The sequence below is a fragment of the Aquila chrysaetos genome, chromosome 2, assembly GCF_900496995.4.
Source record: "Aquila chrysaetos chrysaetos chromosome 2, bAquChr1.4, whole genome shotgun sequence".
NCBI lineage: Eukaryota > Metazoa > Chordata > Aves > Accipitriformes > Accipitridae > Aquila > Aquila chrysaetos.
Window position 1 is genome coordinate 76,986,538 of NC_044005.1, and position 18,656 is coordinate 77,005,193.

At 40.2% G+C, this 18,656-nt stretch overlaps 1 protein-coding gene across 3 annotated transcripts in view; it reads right to left on the reverse strand.

The window, feature by feature from the left end:
• Positions 1-18,656, reverse strand: part of KCNQ5 (potassium voltage-gated channel subfamily Q member 5) — a 293,672-nt gene that overhangs the window by 80,563 nt on the left and 194,453 nt on the right. For all 3 annotated transcript variants that reach the window (XM_029999865.2, XM_029999856.2, XM_029999873.2), the window contains exon 2: positions 7,678-7,768. In XM_029999865.2, the coding sequence (XP_029855725.1) occupies positions 7,678-7,768 (91 nt within the window). The remainder of the gene's footprint in view (positions 1-7,677; positions 7,769-18,656) is intronic.

The following is an 18,656-nucleotide window of genomic DNA, read 5'->3' on the forward strand; positions in this document are numbered from 1 at the left end:
CAAATTATGCCATTTGCGGAGTGTTTTGCAGCTTTTCCTATCATCTTTTTTCAAGGCTTATGGAATTTTGGTCTCTTGGAAAAAGAAAAGAACAAACCCCTTCCACATCCTCTCAAAAACATACATATATCTTTGTGAGACATTCATTTCCTGTGATCCTATCTTCATATGGTACAATCAGCCAATTCCTGTCTGGTTCAGATTTGATACCAAAGTTATTATCCTGTCCATGACGTACTTTCCTTAGGCACTCCGTGGAAGCCTACAAGTTTAAAATGGCCAGTACTTATTTTGCTAATTCCTCTTTGTAGCTCACCCACAGCTCACAGTCCTCAGGACTGGACTTAGTTCTGGCGTGTGTCCGTGTATTTACCATCACCTACACTTTAAACTCTCTTTGGATTTTTGTATTGTAGGTATGTCTGCTCTGGATCCTTACAGATATTCTTTGTATTTGCCTGTATTTTGATACTTATTTGCTTGACGTCACAGTTTTTAAACTGAATCTTGTGTAACAGATTTCTTCTCGCACTTGAGGAAAGTTCACATTTTGACTGTAGCAAGCTATGTCTTCGCACGCTTTGTCTCACCTGTGCAAAGAGACTGAGTGGATTGCGGTTTCTGTATGTTACTCAGATGGGTGTTCCCTAGGTTTTCAAACAGCTTTCATATCACCGATGCTCTGCCTTTTTCAGCATTCTTTTCCTTTTGACATTCAGTGTTTTGTAGACTTTTTCCTTACATACTATTTATAACCATGTACTTTGGCTTTCCTCTGGAGACATGTTCTGCATTTCATTTTGGCAAATCAATATTTCCCTAACAAGGGTCAGGTCTGAATTTCTGATAGAGAGTTTGATATCTATCCATTTTTACTGTTGCAATCTAAACTGTTTGTTGCCTGTTTTAAGGAGGTAGCTCTTGCCCTCCATATAACAAGTTTGGATCCTTATCAAACTCTGGCGTGAAGCCAATAAAGTTCAATACTGCAGAGTCTAGCGTAAACTATTACAAATCTACATCTATGGAAAATGTTACATTTGTGACTTGGAAGCGGTTTCCCATGCTACCTTGTTATCACTTAAACTAATAAGAAGGAAGACATGTCATGGAAGAGCAGTTGTTGTGCAAGGAGTGTTTCTCATTTGTCCTTAAAGGAGGTCAAGGACAGTTGGTTTGGTTCTTTAGCACAATGCGTTGATTAGCCTAAAAGCAGACGTGCTTTTCCCTCCTCAAAGAATTATATCCCTATTAATCTAAATCCTGACACCCCATCACTAACATGTAATCCTCCCCATTTTCCACTTCTAATCTCAAAATCCTCCTAGAGATCCTGTGTTCTCCTGGAGAATGTGGCCCCTTGAATGGCTGGCTAAAAGGCTTTTTTCTGAATAATATAGACAGTCCTTTCCCTCTTAAGAATATGTTCTCTGCCTTTGAATGCTAGTCCTCCCTGTGGTGGGAACAAAGGGAATCAGCAACTGATTTTTCACAGTACTAGTATCTTCTCTCCTCACTTTCTGCATATGGCCATATAATGTCATGTACAAGATAAGCTAAGTGACAGCTCTTACATGGGAACAGATAACAAGAATATAAAAGAGTATAATGTACCTATTTAAAAAATCAACACTGGGTTTCTTACTACAGGTTAGTCATTTTAATGTTAAAATTGCACCAGGTCATGAGTTGTGTTATATTTGACACTGCTTGTGGGTTTGCTATTTCCATCCACCTTCACTGCACAGTACCACCCACTATACATGCCCTGTTCATCGAGAGGGAATGGAAAATAATTTCATGGATGGTATTTCATCCAGCAGCCATTGACTTGTGGCAACTCCAGTGATCTTAAGATTGCACACTAAATGGAGATTTCTTGTTGGAGTGTAAATAGTTGGTCGTCCTGCCTGCCTCGGAAATGCTCTGGCAGCGACTCTGAAACTCTCTCTTGCCTTCCACTGCACTTGCTGTTGAATGCAATAGCACTTGAGGTAACTGTTCATACTTATCCTGCCTTCTTTAAGTGATTCTGTTATGAGATTTTTCTTTGCCCTGATTGCAGATCACGTATAATAATGCTGTTTTAGTCATCTTTAGTCATCAAACCCATTTAAGCTTTCCCAGTAGAACTATAATATATTGCATTTTTTAATTATAAAAGAAAAATGATTCCATTCAATGTGTGATTTTTCATTCTTCTCTTTACAAAGGTTATTTCTGCTTAATAGAGAAGAATAAAAGAAAAGAAAGGACAAAATGTTACTGACAATGTAATCAAGCCCAGAAACATATCAATAATAGACTTATGCCAGTATAGAGACGTCTTTATTCTCTGATGTGTTTGCAGTGTGTTTTATCATCTTCAGCACTATTGACAATAGATTTTTTCATAGATACCTTTACAGTTTTATGTGCAGTGCCATGTTCCTTTGTTATGAAATAGTTTTTATTGTTACTTTCACCTCTCTCCATAGCTACAGCGTGTGCTTATTTGTTTTAGAGCTTCGTTGGTTGGTTGGGAGTGCCAACGCTGCCTTCTGACAGAATTACAGCTTTGGGGACATCTGATATGTTTTTAAATAACTTCACCTTGTCATTTACATTTTTGCCTTGTCAGTCTTCTTTCTAATAACTGTTTGTTTCAGAAAAGTGCAACCAGCACTTACATTTCCAATGGGAAGTCTGCTCTGTTTGCACACAAAGATTCTCAAGCAGTTGTAATGAGATCTGTTCCAAATTTTTATAACAAGTCAGCTCTGATTTGATGAAATCAGTATGCATATTAGGAGAGTATCAATTTAATCAACAAAGACATGAAATTATTTATTTGATGAGGTAAGACTATTTTCTTTCAAAGCTAACAGGTAGTTTATTACGACATGGTTGAATTGTTTTATGCTCATGTTATCACCCTATTATAATATTAGTGCATATGAATCCAAACAAGACTGAAAACATGAAGGCTCTGACCTTACCAACATTACATTTCCCCTCTTTTATTCTGTCTTTGATAACGTCAGTTTTGTATGTCTAAGAGATATAATTTTTCAGTGATTTCTATGCACGAATTTTGAAATTTCAAGCCCTTGCTTTGATTTGGGATGAAAGAAAACATTGAAAATGAGTATTTCTGGAGAAACACGGATTCTGAGTTTTGACAAGCTCTAGCAAACTTGAAAATCACTGATTTTTTAGCTCAAGGATCGGTTCATCTGTTTCTCTCGGGAGAGAAGACTGCAACAAAACTGTAATAACATGTGTTAGATATGTATCTGCAATCGAAATCTCTGAAGATCGTTCGGTTTTTCCTTTTATGCATTGTTAGCTGATCCTGCAGAGCCATCCATCCAGTCCTCTGCTCAAGTCTGGCGTCGCAAGAGGATTCAAGTTCTGGGACAATAATCTAAACTGAAAAATGCCACTTTTTTGAACTGAGCACTTCTCCCTTTTTTTATATCCACTCTGCCCAGCATTAAAATTTTCTAGTGGGTTTGTACGATTACATCTCTGTGGGTGGATTCACTGTCCTAGAGCAGAGACAAATTGAATATGTGCTTGCCCGCTATGGGGCAGCTATACCCTATGTTTTTTAATCAGTGTTCATCCTCTTTCTACGTTTCTTTTACAGGAAAATGTTAGAGAAGGAAGGAATGTTAGAAAGATCTTAATTGCCAGAAGCACTTACTAGCCTCGCCTTTTGGATTCATGTAAGTGACCACAGTACATGTAGAAGCTAGCCTCATCTACTGCACCCTGCCTGCTTTTATGTCTTAGGGAGCTATTTCTGCCTGAAGAATGTGTTCCTAGAGCACATTTTCAGAGGCCCTTCTCCTACAGAAATGGGTACAGCTTTCTACCCCAGCCTTTTTCAGAGAAAAACACAAAACAGATTTGACAAAACCAGTCCTGCAGAAATTCACATGATTTTTTCAATCTCTCCACCTTGATTAAAAATGAAAATTCTGAAAAAAAAAATGAATGCTTTGTCACTTCAAACAAAAATGACATTTCTTTCCTACAGCCTCGATTTTACTTCTAAGCCAAAAGTTCTAAAATGCTCAAATACACAAATAATATTTTATGCCAGGTCAAATGAAACATTTAATCTGATCCAAGACTTCTTTTGGACTTTTTGATTTGCCAAATCTTTATGGGTCAACTCAAATTATTTTATTTATTTTCTTGAATTGACAGCAAACAAACAGAAGTGAACCATTTATTCACATAGCTGTAGTTGAAAACGATCTTAAAATATAGAGAGTTTGGTCATGAGAGTGAATGACCTCCAGTTCCAGATATATTCCTTCTTGGCTATCTTCCCCAAAAGATTTGATTTTGCCTTCCCAGCCTAAGTTTTACTTCCCTTGTGTTTATTATTTGATAAAGTGCCAGCAAAAGTACTTGTAGGAGATCAGCAACACACCAAAGATTATTTTCTTGCTGTGTTAGTCGGATTCTTAAGCTGCTTGTGGCTTTTTTGATGTTGAAGTAGATTTTATTCTACCGTCTGTCTGGGATATATCACTGCTACAACTTGAGCGCCAGAAGTTGTGTGCACAGACGAGGCTAAAGCATAATTATCATTGTAGGTATAAGGAGTTTTATCTGATGCTCTCCCCCTGGTTGGGCTTATTATTTCTGGACAAAACCCTAACCGAATTAATTACTGATGTAACAATCCAACGTTGCTGTATGCAACGTCGCTTAATCTGCGGGGCTTTCATTTTAAGCATAAAATTCAAATCCCAAAGGCGTTTCCCTTGACGGCCCCCCCGGTGAGTAGAAGATGCCTAGGAAGGCAGCAGTGCTTGTGCGGGTGCCAGCCCCGAAGCCCGGGCTGGGTACGGCACGACGCCGCAGGTTTACGTCGGCGCTGGGAGCAGAGCTCAGGCGTTTCTGCAGCCCGGACGAGTCCATTAACCTCTGCTGACGCTCAGAAGCCCTCAGCTAATACTGCTTTCCTAAACCACGATTTACTCTGAGCTATCGCACGCTGTTGTATTTTTCTGAGAGAGCATTTAGGATGCAGTGATTAGGAGATATATTTTCTGCTGCCTTGTAAGGCGAGGCTGGGGGAGATAAATGGAATTGACTGATTGCGGAACAATAATCTTCTCAGCTCCTCTGGCCTTGCTGAGGAGGGGGCAAAGGTTTGCTCACCTCATCTACACTTCCCTCTTTAACCTCCTTGTGTAGTTGTGAATAGCTGCAATATGTCAAAAGCCACAGGTGCCAGCGCAGGCAGCGGCTCAGGTATTAAGTTGAAGGAATATTACAGCAGCTTTTTAGCCAATTAACATGGCTGTAGGGGGGACCATCTGGAATAAATCTGCGAAGCAAACAGTTCACAGAAACCCAGCGGGCAGCTCTACGGATTGTTGTATTTGTATGGTACTTCATTAGAAAATAAACATATATCTTCCATCTCGAGCATGAAGCAAAACAGTATTAAACCAGATCTCTGATAGTTAATACAACTGTCTCTGCTAAATGACACATTTGTAAGAGTTGTGTGAATCACTGCAAGGAAAAGGTTGCGAAAACTCTAGTGACTGCAGTTATGTGTTGGCACAGCCAAAACTACCACTCCTGAGTTAATGTAGAAATGTATTTTTCTCTTGGCTTGTGGTTGCAAAAGCCTGCTTTGATAACGTTGCTAATATCAGCTAATGATTCAGTACGCAGAGAAGGAGCAAGTCATGCATCAGCAAACTGGAATAAACCAGTCCGCTTTAGCCTGCTTCTGGAACTTCATACTTCGCCGTGTTTATATTTTTCTCCATTAGAGACCCACAGCAGGAGCCGTAAGATTCGTCATCGCTAGATTTACTCCTGCCAAGGGTTTGCTGAACACGCTGGGCTATAGCATAGAACTGTTGGACCAGGCTAGTATTGATGCTTCAAGGATGAACCATCCACGCTCTCCCTCCTTAAGGCCATTCCCGTGTTCGGAGGACGCCACGGGACGCGCAGCCGGAACTGTTAACGTGGACGAAGTCCATCTTCGACGCCGCGGAAGCAGAAAGCGCTGCAGTTTCCCACCGCAGACCCCGAGCCGCCGCGCTCCGCTGACGGACGCCTCTACGAGGACTGGTGTTAGGGGCTAGCGGAGCTCACCGCGCCTCTGCCCGCCGGTCCGGGGGAGCGAAGCCACGGCTGTCCGGAGCTCCTCCACGGTCAGGCTCCCGGGAGAGCCGTGGCAAAGAACAGGGAATGTGTTTATGAGCCAGCTGAGGAATCGGCGGTGGTAAGCGTACCGACACAATCAACAAATATGTGGCTCACGGGAAATGCATATTTTATGTCAGAACAAATGGCATTTCTACAGCCAATTTGCATAAGTATACAGGGAAACAGATTACTTGTCACAAAAGCACCTGCTATTAGGAATAGAGTATTTTCTCACTAATCAAATTTTCCTGTTTTCTATACCAGAAAATCTTAGCAATTAGTGTAGTAATTGCAATAATATAGCTAGCTGCTGAACATCCCTTTTACAAAGTGTTGTTCAGATATGTAAATAATGGGAATAGCTATGAGTATAGGATTAAATCTAATCACTTTTAGCTGGTTTAATGCCACCTGATCTTTCCTCCAGAAAAAAGAAAAAACACTAATATGGCTAGGAAGCAAAAGACCACATTTAGCACGGCTGTCCCTAATTAGCCCTGCTAAGAGACCATCAGATGGCGCAGAACACCGCACACCTGCACCTAGCCAGCTCTGGACATTTAGTTCAGGTATCTTGATGCAGTGGCACATTGTGCTGTAGAGACATAGCATACACCATAATTATGCTTATCAGCCTGCTCACACCAAAATTAATTAGGGAGCTGTTCTGATATATATATATATATATATATACACACATATATGTTCGGATATATACAGTGATGACAATTAAAATGTTGGCATTTGTCAACAGTTACTTCACCCCAGGCACTACCTAACGAGGCACAGTCTGCTGTATACATGGAACTGAAATAACCATGGTAACTCTGGGTATATAGTGACATTTTAATGATCACTACCGCCTATCCTCAGGCCATCACTTGCAGAACTAAATGGCCCATCAAGAAGCAGATGAATAAAGTGGCGTCCATACAATGCGTGAAAAATGTTAGGCGCTTTCAGGGATTAAAGCCATTTTTATCTACCTCAGAAGGGAAAAAGGAGAGATGAACATAATACAAAAGCATGTATTATGAAGAAATAATAAAACCACTACATCCTACTGCAGCAACTGCCACTAAAATGTCAGTATCTACCAACAGCTAGCACAAATTGGTATCTAAGATACCAAAATTATTTCCTATTTTAAGTGCCTCTTACTACATACTGACTTTATAAATGGCAGCAGCAGTATCAAAGGTCTTTCATGCTCAGTCACTGCCAAACTGCAGTAGAAAAACTATCAGTTATAAACCACAGCAATTCTCAAGCAAAGAAGGGGATGCAATACAGTACTTTATTAACACTTTCATACAATTTGACCTGTTCTTAAAGAAAAAGATGGTGGAATCCTCTATTTTATTATTTTTTCATCATTCTGATGAAAAGTCTGTTTTCTTAAAGCATTCAGGAATTATACTATTTTCTCCATGGTGAGGGAGAGTATTTGAGTGTATATAAAAGTATCTGTAAAACTGTCTTGTATTTAGAGGTTTCACTTACCAAAATGAAGAGACAACCAGAGGCAAGTTTTGTGTGTTCAGGAATAGTAGAAAACACGGACAAAATCAAGCAACCAAACACAAGGAGAAAACTGAAAAAGAAAGAATATTAACAATTGTTAATATTTTTCAGAACCCTGACCCAGTATCTATATTGATCCTACTTCACCAACATTAATAGAAGACTATCAACGAACAGTCTTCAACAATAGAAGGGAATTCAACCACTACTTAACTTGGTTCATTAAAGACATTAGAATAGCCTATTACTAAATCCACATGCTTCTGAGCAGCACTGGTAGAATCAACGGAAACAAAGACAAGAAACAAGATTTTCTTGGAGAAATGACCCAATATGCACAGACACTACTTTTGGTGTCATAATCCTGTACCTTTACGCAGTCCAGATACTCTTAGTGGCTTTAAAGAAAGATCACCAATGGGAGCGTCCTCTCCCCAGTCTGAAAAATCATTTCTCCCACAACTGACCACAAATATCTGCTGTATAAGCTTATCGAAGAGCTAAGGTACACATTGCACCTAACCGCCCATCTGAAACAACTTCCTTCTGAGCAACAGACTTCATGTACAAACTACTAGAAGCTGAGAGGGAGTTGAGTTATGGCCCTAAATGGACAGGCTCCATTCTGGGAACAAACTTAATATCATACAACCCATCGAAGAAGTTAAAACAAAGGAGGGAATTAAGAAAGTCTTACACAAGTCGTGCAATTACAATCGGGAAAACATGACCGCAAGTTTGAGCTTGCATGAGCTTGCACGTGTCATGGTACTGACGAATACACGCAGGCAAAGCAAAGCACCAACACGCTGCTAAATCTCTTTGCGAGGAAGATGCAAACACCTGGTATCACTATAGAAATTCTTGCATATCCCAGGTCTGATCTTCACAGCAGACAGCACGTGGTGTTTGCAGACATGAGCCTGCAGAGCTGGTATTGCTCTGACGCCTACAGTATGGATGAAAAGGAATATCCTTTCCTATCGCAGCGCTTCACCAATGATAACACCACTGTGCTGGTGAAACCATCTATGAATTGGATCAGAAGAGAAGTTCATCTCACCCACAATACCACGAACTGACTAATCAGCCAGGCAGCACACTGAATGAGTGCAAGGCGGTTCATGTTCTATATTTTAAATTCTTGCGCTAGGTTTTGCAAGTAGTAATAATTGAATAAGTTTTGCTAATTTCCATCTTAAAACACTTGTCAGTCATGCTGGGCAATGAGTCAACTAACAAAGGGCAGGCCTTTGGCTTTTGTCTGAATTGCTGGGACTCTTCTTAGCAGATGCTCTAACCCAACATGAATAGGCACTGTAATTAATGCAGATATATAAGAAAGTGCAAATGGCTCCTTCCTGATACAAAAGGACTCAGATCTCTTCCAGGGACAAAGGGAAAAAACATAGAAATTGCTGATCTAGATAGAGGGTGCATATGCTTTTCAATATCATGTTTCCTTTAACCAACACAATAATTCTGAAGGCACAGAAAGCAGCTTTTCAGAAAAGTACTGGGGAGTGTGTGTGTGGGTGTTTCTGGTGGCCAAGTTGAACATCCCTCAGCAGCGTGCTCTCGTACGCTTGTACGCTGAGCCGTACTAGGAAGAACGTATCCGGCAGGTTGAGGGAAAGGATTATTTTCCACCGTTTGACATCTGAAAGACCACATCTGGAGTGCTGTGCCCAGTTTGAGGCTCCCCAGCATGGAAGAGAGATGGACAGCCCGAAGCGAGCCCAGTGGACGGTCACCGAGGTGGTCGGGGCTGCAGCTCATGACATATAGGATGGGCTGAGCAGAGCTGGGTTTGTCCAGCCTGGGCAAAGGGAGGCTGAGACCTCTGACTGCTGTCCTCATCTAGCGAATTCTGGTTATAAAGAAGGCAGAGAGGACACAGTTTGCAGGAAAGAAAATTATGATTACCTATAAGGAAAAAAACAGTCAGAGTGAAGGTGGTTCAGCACCGGAACAAGTTGCCCAGCGAGGCTGTGAAATTTCTGTTCCTGGAGATTTCAGAACTTGGCTGGAAAAGGCTCTGGTCTGACTTTGAAGTGAGCTCTGCTTTGAGCAGGAGGTTGGACTAGATGACCCGAAGAGGCCTCTTCCAACCCAAGTTCTTCTACGATTCTAACTACCGGGTACAAACATTATTGTATTATTGCATCGGCCCCCACTTGCACTTCAGGAGCTAAAATTGCTCTTTCCCTTACAACACATGGATTTTCTGTAGTGCTGTAATGTAGTAGTGCTGTAATATATCCAGTACATTAGATAAAAATGTAAGTCCATTTCTTGAGAATTTCTAGTAGAAAATCTGATGTGCAATGCGATAAGACATCGGAGGCACATCTTATAGCCTATCACTTAACTGCCGGGGTGTTCTACTCTGAAAATCAAATCTGGCAGGAGCCTGCATATAAGCTCTATTGAGAACTGTAAATAAAACAGTATCCAGGAGGGTAAAGGGCATCCCTGGCACGTACCATTGGCAAGTCTATCTTCCAGACTAAAGAAAGATAAAGATCAGCATATATATGCTTAAAGGTTTCATAAAAAACTCATTCAAGTGATAAAAATCCACCTTGTGAGAGATTTTGCTCCCCTTCCCCCCACTTTTTTTAAAAAGGAAAATCTTCCAGAACATTACTGGTAGTTTCAGCTGCTACAGTCTTCAGATACAACCCCCCTATAATTACATCCTACTGACATAGGCATAAATGTGGTTTCTCCTCGTTAAGGCTTGCACAGAGGGCAAAATAAAATTAAGAAGTGACTAAGAATTTACAGTAAAAGTATGTAATTTCCTTGTGCTGAATTTCTTTAGTCCTGAATCAGTTAAAATGATATTTTCTTACTTCCTTTGTGTTTAGGTATTAAAAATTGCTCTTGTTTAGCTGTATTCCAGTAATACCAACTAAATTGGAGGCCCAGTTGTACTGGGTCTTGTCCAAACACACAATACAAGTTTTCACTTGGAAGAGATCTCTTACAGCACAATTATAGAAAACAGACGCAGCAGGAAAAAAGAAAGCTGGTTGTTCCCATATCACAGCTGGAGACCACGGCACAGAAAAGGTAAGGGACTTGCCTAAGGCTACATGGAAAGTCTTTATATGTGGAATAAACCTGAACCTTTTAAGTCCCAGCCCAGTCCTGCAGTCACAAAACCGTTCCCTGCTCACCCACCGCTTGCTTTGCCGTAGTTCCTTCAGGACTGTGATGTAGAAGATCACTGTGGGCAAAGTGTTGATTCACGATAGATGGGAAAAGTGAGTCAGGAGAGGGGAATCAGTACAGTTAAGCAGTGTATTAATCGAAATAAAGGTAAATATTCAGGAAAGCCAGATGCAGTTTAGATTAGCACCTGGTAGACATAGTTCTGCAGATTATCCATGAAAAGCAGAAACAATCCTCACAGTCATACGTAAGCATAGTCTTGGAAAGATATTTTTCCAAACCCCTCTAACCTTTTGTTCTCAGTTTTTCCAGAAACTCTAAAAGGAATGGAGCATTGTTATTAATTATTATTATTAAAGAACAAAAGAAAAATGTTTGCATTTATCCACCCACACATTCAAATCTTGCCCCTCTGTCCCTCATTCCTCTCTCCAACGCTGAACACTTTTTTTTACTGCCATTCAGCATATTATGTCTAAAATTAGACTGTAAGCACTTTGGGGGAGGGGAGAAACCCAGTCCTATTAGCCTTGCAAAACCGAAAGCATACTTTTAGGTGCCGTAAAACACAACACTAGCAACAAAAGTAAAAGGATTAAGTGTTTTGGAATATTTTCCGTAGTTTATTTACCACTGACGTGTTTTCCTTCAAAGTAAACCGAGAGTCAGGTTCACTTTCTATCTTCTTTAATGTAATCTGTTTACTCGGGCCAGGCAGTGAAAGCACCTCTCTTTTTCCCCAGCTAGAACCGAAGGCACGAAGGATACAGCAACGCCTTTCACCTGGCTGGACGTTAAACAAGGATCTGTCCAGCAACAATAAATCTCTAAGGTTCAAACTCCGCGGTGGTCACAGTGTATCAGAAGTTGTTCTTTCCTGACATGAACTATTTCTCCAGTGACAGATGAAGTGTAGAGGATTGCATTAAGCCCTGGGTAGTCACTTTATGACCCTCAATAGAAGAAAAAGTATTTTCGAAGGCCATCATTTGAACTGTGTGCTATGATACGTGCTATACAAGAGGATGCTGCTGTAGGTAGAGAGCAGTACAAAGCAAAACACAGAGCAATTATATTTGGCCTCTAGTGGTTCAAGCTGGATCATATATTTGTTCAGGCTGAAAAAAACAGATGGTCTTTCCTCATGCATTCAGTATCAGACAGTAAAACGTACGCCTTAGGCAGCAACTTCCCATAAAATTATTCAAGCACTGCCATAGTCTTGTATTTTATCAAAAGCAGCGACTTCCATCTCGTTTCAGCAGTAATCAGTTTTGATGCAGATCCTTTCATCTTATTCCCCTGCTTCTGAAAGCATACACTAATTGGAGAAAAGCCAATTTATGAAAGATAATATAACTCAGAAGCTTTGATATTTATTCAATCCACCTCTCATAAACTTCTCTTACTGGTTAATTAGGAACTACCAATTCTCCATTTATTTAATTTTCAACAGAATTTTACTATAGTTTGTGATTTAAGGGCTGTTCACATGGAAGAGGATGTTCAGCTTAAAGCAATTGTTAAAACATTACTCAGGGAATATCATAAGCACAAAAAATACACTCAGGGAAGATCTTTAAAAGCCATTTTGCTACATTATTTACTGCTAGAATTAAAATAATCAAAAGTTAAACATCTGCAAACAGTTTTATGACCTCTTCTGTAAATAATAAAAACGTATCACTGTTAAAGTGACACAATTAAGCGATTAGACCACCAGAGTTATGTTCCAGTATTATTTGAGGTCTGATTTAATCCCCATAAATGCAAGGGCACTCAGGATTATGACCAAAACTGTTTGCAAATCATCGCCAGTGCCATTATCCTGGATTTTGTACGGAAGGTAGAAAACGTTTGAAAGCTTTTGCTAACCTTAACTACAACCAAAAAGTAGCTCTGACTTTTCCCACTGGTACAAAGTCAGAACCAGTGCAGTTGCTTGCAAACTTACAGCAAGTTGTTTCCATTCACGAGGTATGAGACTACAAAGAAGCTATTAGAGCCCCTCCGTAAGTAATTCCTGCCCACAGCCAGGAGCAGTGCCCATGTTTTCTTAACAGCGACCAGGATCTCGCTGAGCTGAGTACCCAAGTACCAATTTAAATGACTTTTTAAATTCTTGAATGCGTGAAATCTGTGTGAGGCATTAGATAAATAAATGTGCTGAAGTTTATACTGGATGTAGAGCACCAATAGATCCATGACCGGTTCAGATAAGTGGATACAACACCCAGTAAAGACCCTATAAAGAAAGGAAGGAAAGAGACGGTCATTCATGGCACTGTTATACTTTCATCGGGACTATTAGTTTCGGTGAACAGTCCTCACAAAAAGCACAGGGACGGGTATCTGATAAGCCGTTTGCCCTACACGAGATCCCTGTCTTGGCTAGACGCTGTCGGCACTCTCACGCCTCTCGGTGCGTGAGAAAAGGAGACTTCACGGCTTCAGCGTGCCATGGAGCTGATGGGGACAGAGCAAAAAACAGCATTTCCTGGACTAGGAGTTACTCTTACATATACACCCAATTCGCAAGGCACTAAGTTCCCATAGAGGAGAAAGTATGCATATCGTTGGACTGAGAGCGGGCGCGCCACGTTGCATCCTGGAGCAGACGTGCATGCTCAAGACGGGAAAGCGGCAGAAACCCGGCAGCTCCCGGCAGCCTCCGTGCGCTTCCCGCTGCCTCTGAGCAGGCAGTTCTTGGAGGAAGCGCGGAAATATCCTCTCCAACAGGATACAGAAAGACAAACGCTGAAGCTTTCTCCTAGCTTCAGGAAGAGCTGAAAGGGAAAACGTCAGCTAGCGCAGGCGCGAGGAGGACATTTACGCCGGTCCTGTGGGATCTCCTTTAAAATGTAATCTTTTCAACTTTCCTATAAAACAGATAATGCACTGCTGACATGGTGGAAAAGAATACAGTTTAACAGTTTTGATAGTGTAAGCCATGTGGATTAAATTTTCCATCATTTATAGTTTCAATGTGACTTGTTTATGCAAGAAAATGAGATATGACAAAGGTTATGACAATTTGTTAAAAATGTTTGACAAAAGCCACATGGAGAATAAGCGCTCTCCCATAGAAAAAGCTCATAAATTTCTCCTGTAGGCTTTCTTTAAAATGACTTGCACTTCAACCTTTTCCTCAAGTGGAAGAGTGTAACATGTTAAGGGCTGGATACTGTGCTGCCTTCTACCCAGAAATAACACAACCCTGCCTATGGAGAGGTGGAGTATGAAGACCGCATTGTCTTAAAATGTGAAAATAAACTAGATAGGAAACTTGGAAAATTATTTTTGAGATAAAAAAATAAATACACAGCAAAACCAGCTTTTTATATATATTCTGTCTTCGGATTAATTGTTACCTTTTTCAGAAATACAAAAATTTGAACTGAATTTCACGTCTGAAATTTTTTAAGAACTGAACTTGCTGCTGAAGCAACTTGTTTAGAAAGATGAGTTTGGTCAGGCTCTGATGAATAAATTTTATTAAAACAATTAGAACAGTTCATCAAGTATGAAAGAGTTCAAGTTTGCAGTGTCAAAAAAAAGTGTTGTCAACCTAAATCGACCTTTTCTGTCATATTTTTAAGGAGTCATATTTTTAGCAGTGTCTGCTAAGTGATTGTATTTGGCTTATTTTCACAAAGCAATGAAAAGGCTGTAACAGGAGGTGTAATCAAAACCAAGCAAATGAAATAGCTCAGATACCTACGGGACACCAATGAAAGTATCATTATATGCTCATTTGATAATCTATTCCATCACAGATAAAAAATAAAACATCAAGGTAAATTTCTCCAGGGGTCTATAAAGCAGGCATCATTGTTCCTTGAGCAAGCACATCAGCTTAAAAGAAAACAAAACAAATCAAGAAATGCTTTTTCTGACGGGTTTTAATGCTCAGAGATACTTGTGACCTAGATATTTTCTAGAAGGTTTTCGCTGACTTCAACAAGAGACATCTTTTGACACAAAAATAAGAGTAAAGCATGTGTTCTTCCAGATTTTAACTATTTTGAAGATTGGGAAGCGTGATACTGACTTGCATCCCAGGATCCTTGTTTGCACTTACAGGTGCCTCAAATCTGTAGAAAATGACAAAATGCTCCTTTTATCACACCCAAAGAGTAGGTCTTTTTGTAGACCAAAATTTTCAAATGTGAATGCTTAATTTAGTAAACAAATTCCGTATTTAGACAACTCTGTAGGTATTTTTTTTTTCTTTTGCATCAAATAGCCCTAACTCCCAAGGACAAGTCTTGGTAGCTCACCTGCCAACCTTTGCTTCACCACAGATATCTCCCAAGAAAATTAATTTAAGACTTGAATAGAAACAATGTTGTATTTATCACTGAGCATTGGTTGCAGGATTTATATGGTTTTTTAGAACATATACAAAATTAAGATAAGAATTTTATTATAATGCAATGGAGAAAATTAAAAGAATTACAGTATGAAGCTGGAGAAATGGAAACCACTGCATAATATTTTTTGTAAAATCATTTGTCCGTTGCAACCTATTTATTCTAACCTTGTCCACAATCTAGGGCAAAGGGAAATACTCAAATAACCTTTTCCTGTAAAAGTGTTTGCTAACACACTGTACTCAGATCTCTTGCTAACCAGAAAAATAATCCTTAACATAAGAAATGTGTGGATGTGTAAGAAGGAAATGCGTTCTGGTAATCACCAGCATAATTCACTTCAAAACCAGCTTTTCACGTCTTCAGATTTTAAGACAGAAATACTGCCACTACCACATGTTTGGTTTTTTGAAGGAAGAGAGCAAAATGAAAAGAACAGAAGAATTGTAGGACTGCTGGGTATTTTTTATGCCACAACTAACAGTCTCCATCTCCTCTTTGCTCAGCGCTGAGAGGACAGCTCTGGCTCCAGTGAAGCTAAGGCGTGATTGATTGTAATGGGGCCAGACATCGCTCACCTTCATTATCTAATCGTCCATCAGTGGCCAACAGTGCCATGGCTTTGGCAGCTAAAACTACGTAGAACCCTACTGGGTTGGGAAAAAAAGCCTTTCTAACTTAGCCTCTGGAGTTCATCCCACTCAGTGTGACTCAGCTAGACCCCTAGTAAATCACACCGTGCCAGGGAACGGCACTGTTACTCCTGATGGCTCCTGATGGTCTACACCATTAAATGGTGAGGACTGCCACTAGTATCCTTTTGGCCTGGGTAAAACAGCACTTTCCTAGACAATTCCTGGGTACGGTCTGGGAGTTAGCATGGATCTGGATGAAATTTTTCTCTGGACTTGCTAATACATCTTCTACTACGGACAGGTACTACTGGATGTCAAGTTATAGTGTTGAAAAAATATTATTAAGTCCATACCCAAGCACTATCAAATGAGCATATCTAAAAGATGAGCTGTAATTTATGATCAATCAGAATATTTCAGTATTGTTGTACGTCTTAATTGAAGGTAAGGATGGAGGCAAAGTCTATTGAAAATTTAGTCATTCAAATTCAGGTGCCCGCTTGGCATATTTTTAATAAAATGCTTGGGATTAATCTACTTGCAAGATTTGGGATTAAGACAATCAGCCCAACATGGTTGTGAGAAGCACCCAAGGATCAGCTAATAATCTCTATTTCTCCTATTCTTCTCCAGTAGTATATTATATATTGGATCTTGCTTTGGTTTTAAGTTTGTTTTCCTGTGTTGTATGGTCAATAACACAGGGAATTAAAGGAGTTCTTCAGGGGAAAGGACTACTCAAATGCAGTCATGCAAATATACTGCTGCACTACATGAGTAAAAGGAACTCCTTTTCATTACACCCCTCAAGAAGGCCTCTTAGTAACCCTTGGCTATTTCTATAACTTTTTATTATTCCAGACATGTGAACAAAGTAGTACCCACAATGAACAAAGTAGGACCCACAAATCCTCCAGCAATAGCTTTCCAGACTGCAAAATAACACAGTTGTTATGGCAGCAAAATTCGCTTTCAAGATATAGATGAAGAAAAGAATCTATGGGATACTTGGCTTTGTATGGGGATTCCAGTTTATTTGCTGTCACTAAATGCTATTAAGACTCATACGTTAACAGAATATCGCATAAGACAACAAACCACTTTTTTTTTTTTTTTTTTTTTCAAATAGACAAAGGTATTTTAAGCGGCAGCATCAGGGTTTTGATGTGTATTGTACCACATAACTATATCAGCCTGTGACGGCTGTGGGACGAACGGTACAAAATGATTTCAAATGACAAATACCAGTTAATCCGCTCACTTTATGATGCTTTCATTCAGTAGGTTGATTAAGACAGGAACGATTTATCACCTTTTTAATATACTGAAATACAGAAGAATATTTTTAAACACTCCATTCAGGAGAATGAAGATGAAAGAGCAAGTCTGTCCTGAAGAAAACCATATATTCATGACAGAATTTAAAAAAATGGTAAGCATAACACAGTAGTTAAAAGTCCAGGCTACCTTATAGCCCCAGCACCCCTCGGAGCTACCACAGAAATCTAAGCAGCTGCAAATGCCAGGGCTCATTAAACTTGGCAGCATAATTTCATAATGGCATCAAGAATAAATATTTTTAAAATTTCTTCAACATACCAAGATCTTGGTCTTCTTTCTCTAATTTAATTTACTCCTATTAACTAATAGCTGGATTTTGGTCTTTGCTGAAACCTTACAGTTGACTTCAGTGGAAGTATGGCTTGTGTTGGGAATTATGAGCTGACTCATAAATATCACCAGAGCAAAGAAAACCCTGTTAATTTCCTAGTTTTCTCCCAGTAGTAAACAAGGATATAAATGGAACACAGAATATTTTTCCAACATAATGCATTGTTAGTATTAAACTTACTTCTAAGAATCAATCACTGCACTGTAGCTCGAGGGTGTTCAGTTTTATACCACACCATTAGTCTTGTCTTCCTTAATCTAAATAAGTTCTGCGCTTTCTGGAATCTGAAGTGCCCTTTCTTGTTGTTAGGCAGCAGTACTAACAGACCAGGACCTGATGGCAGAAGCATGTGAGACTGCAAAAGAAGAAGAATCTCATTTCGAAGGGTTCACATGACGATGAGTATTTCCTGGGTTTAATGTATTTATAGCAACACTTCTCTCCTCTCCATGAGGGTCCACACTCATCCATATGATGTCGACACGAAAGCAGCACAAAGTCTCAAAAAATGGGGGGGGCGCGGGGCATTCACCTCTTTCCCTGCATGCTTTAAGTTTCTTAGCGTTTAAAAGCAGAGAGCAGATACGCACTTTGTCAAGCACTAGGCCTCGCTGCAGAGGGTACAACAAACGGCTTGTGGTTTTATATCACACACTGCTTCGAGAACAGAACAGCTCTCGCAGTGACCTAAAGCAAGATGGAACACTGACTTTTCAAAATGAGGCTTTATTCCGAGCCTCTCCAGTCAAAGCCCAACGATGTGACTCATTTTCCTCTATTCTTCAGGGTCTTTTATCTCGTAATCACCGCAACTGGAAAGAGGGCCACACGATCGCGTCCGTGCATCACGCAAGATATTCGGAAGTCCCTGCGACGTACCGCTGCTAAGCAAACCAGCGGTGGCTGCACGCAGCGGCGAGGAAGGGCATCTTGTGTGCCCACAGCAGGACCTGCCTCTCCTGGGGCGTTTGTGAGGAAGTCGGCTGGTCCTCACGCGTCTGGCTTCTCTGTGCCAACGGTATGCTTCGACGTTGCTTTGGCAACAATAATATTTCTGTTTCGATAATGCGTTATTTTATTAAATGCTGAGTTGCAAAG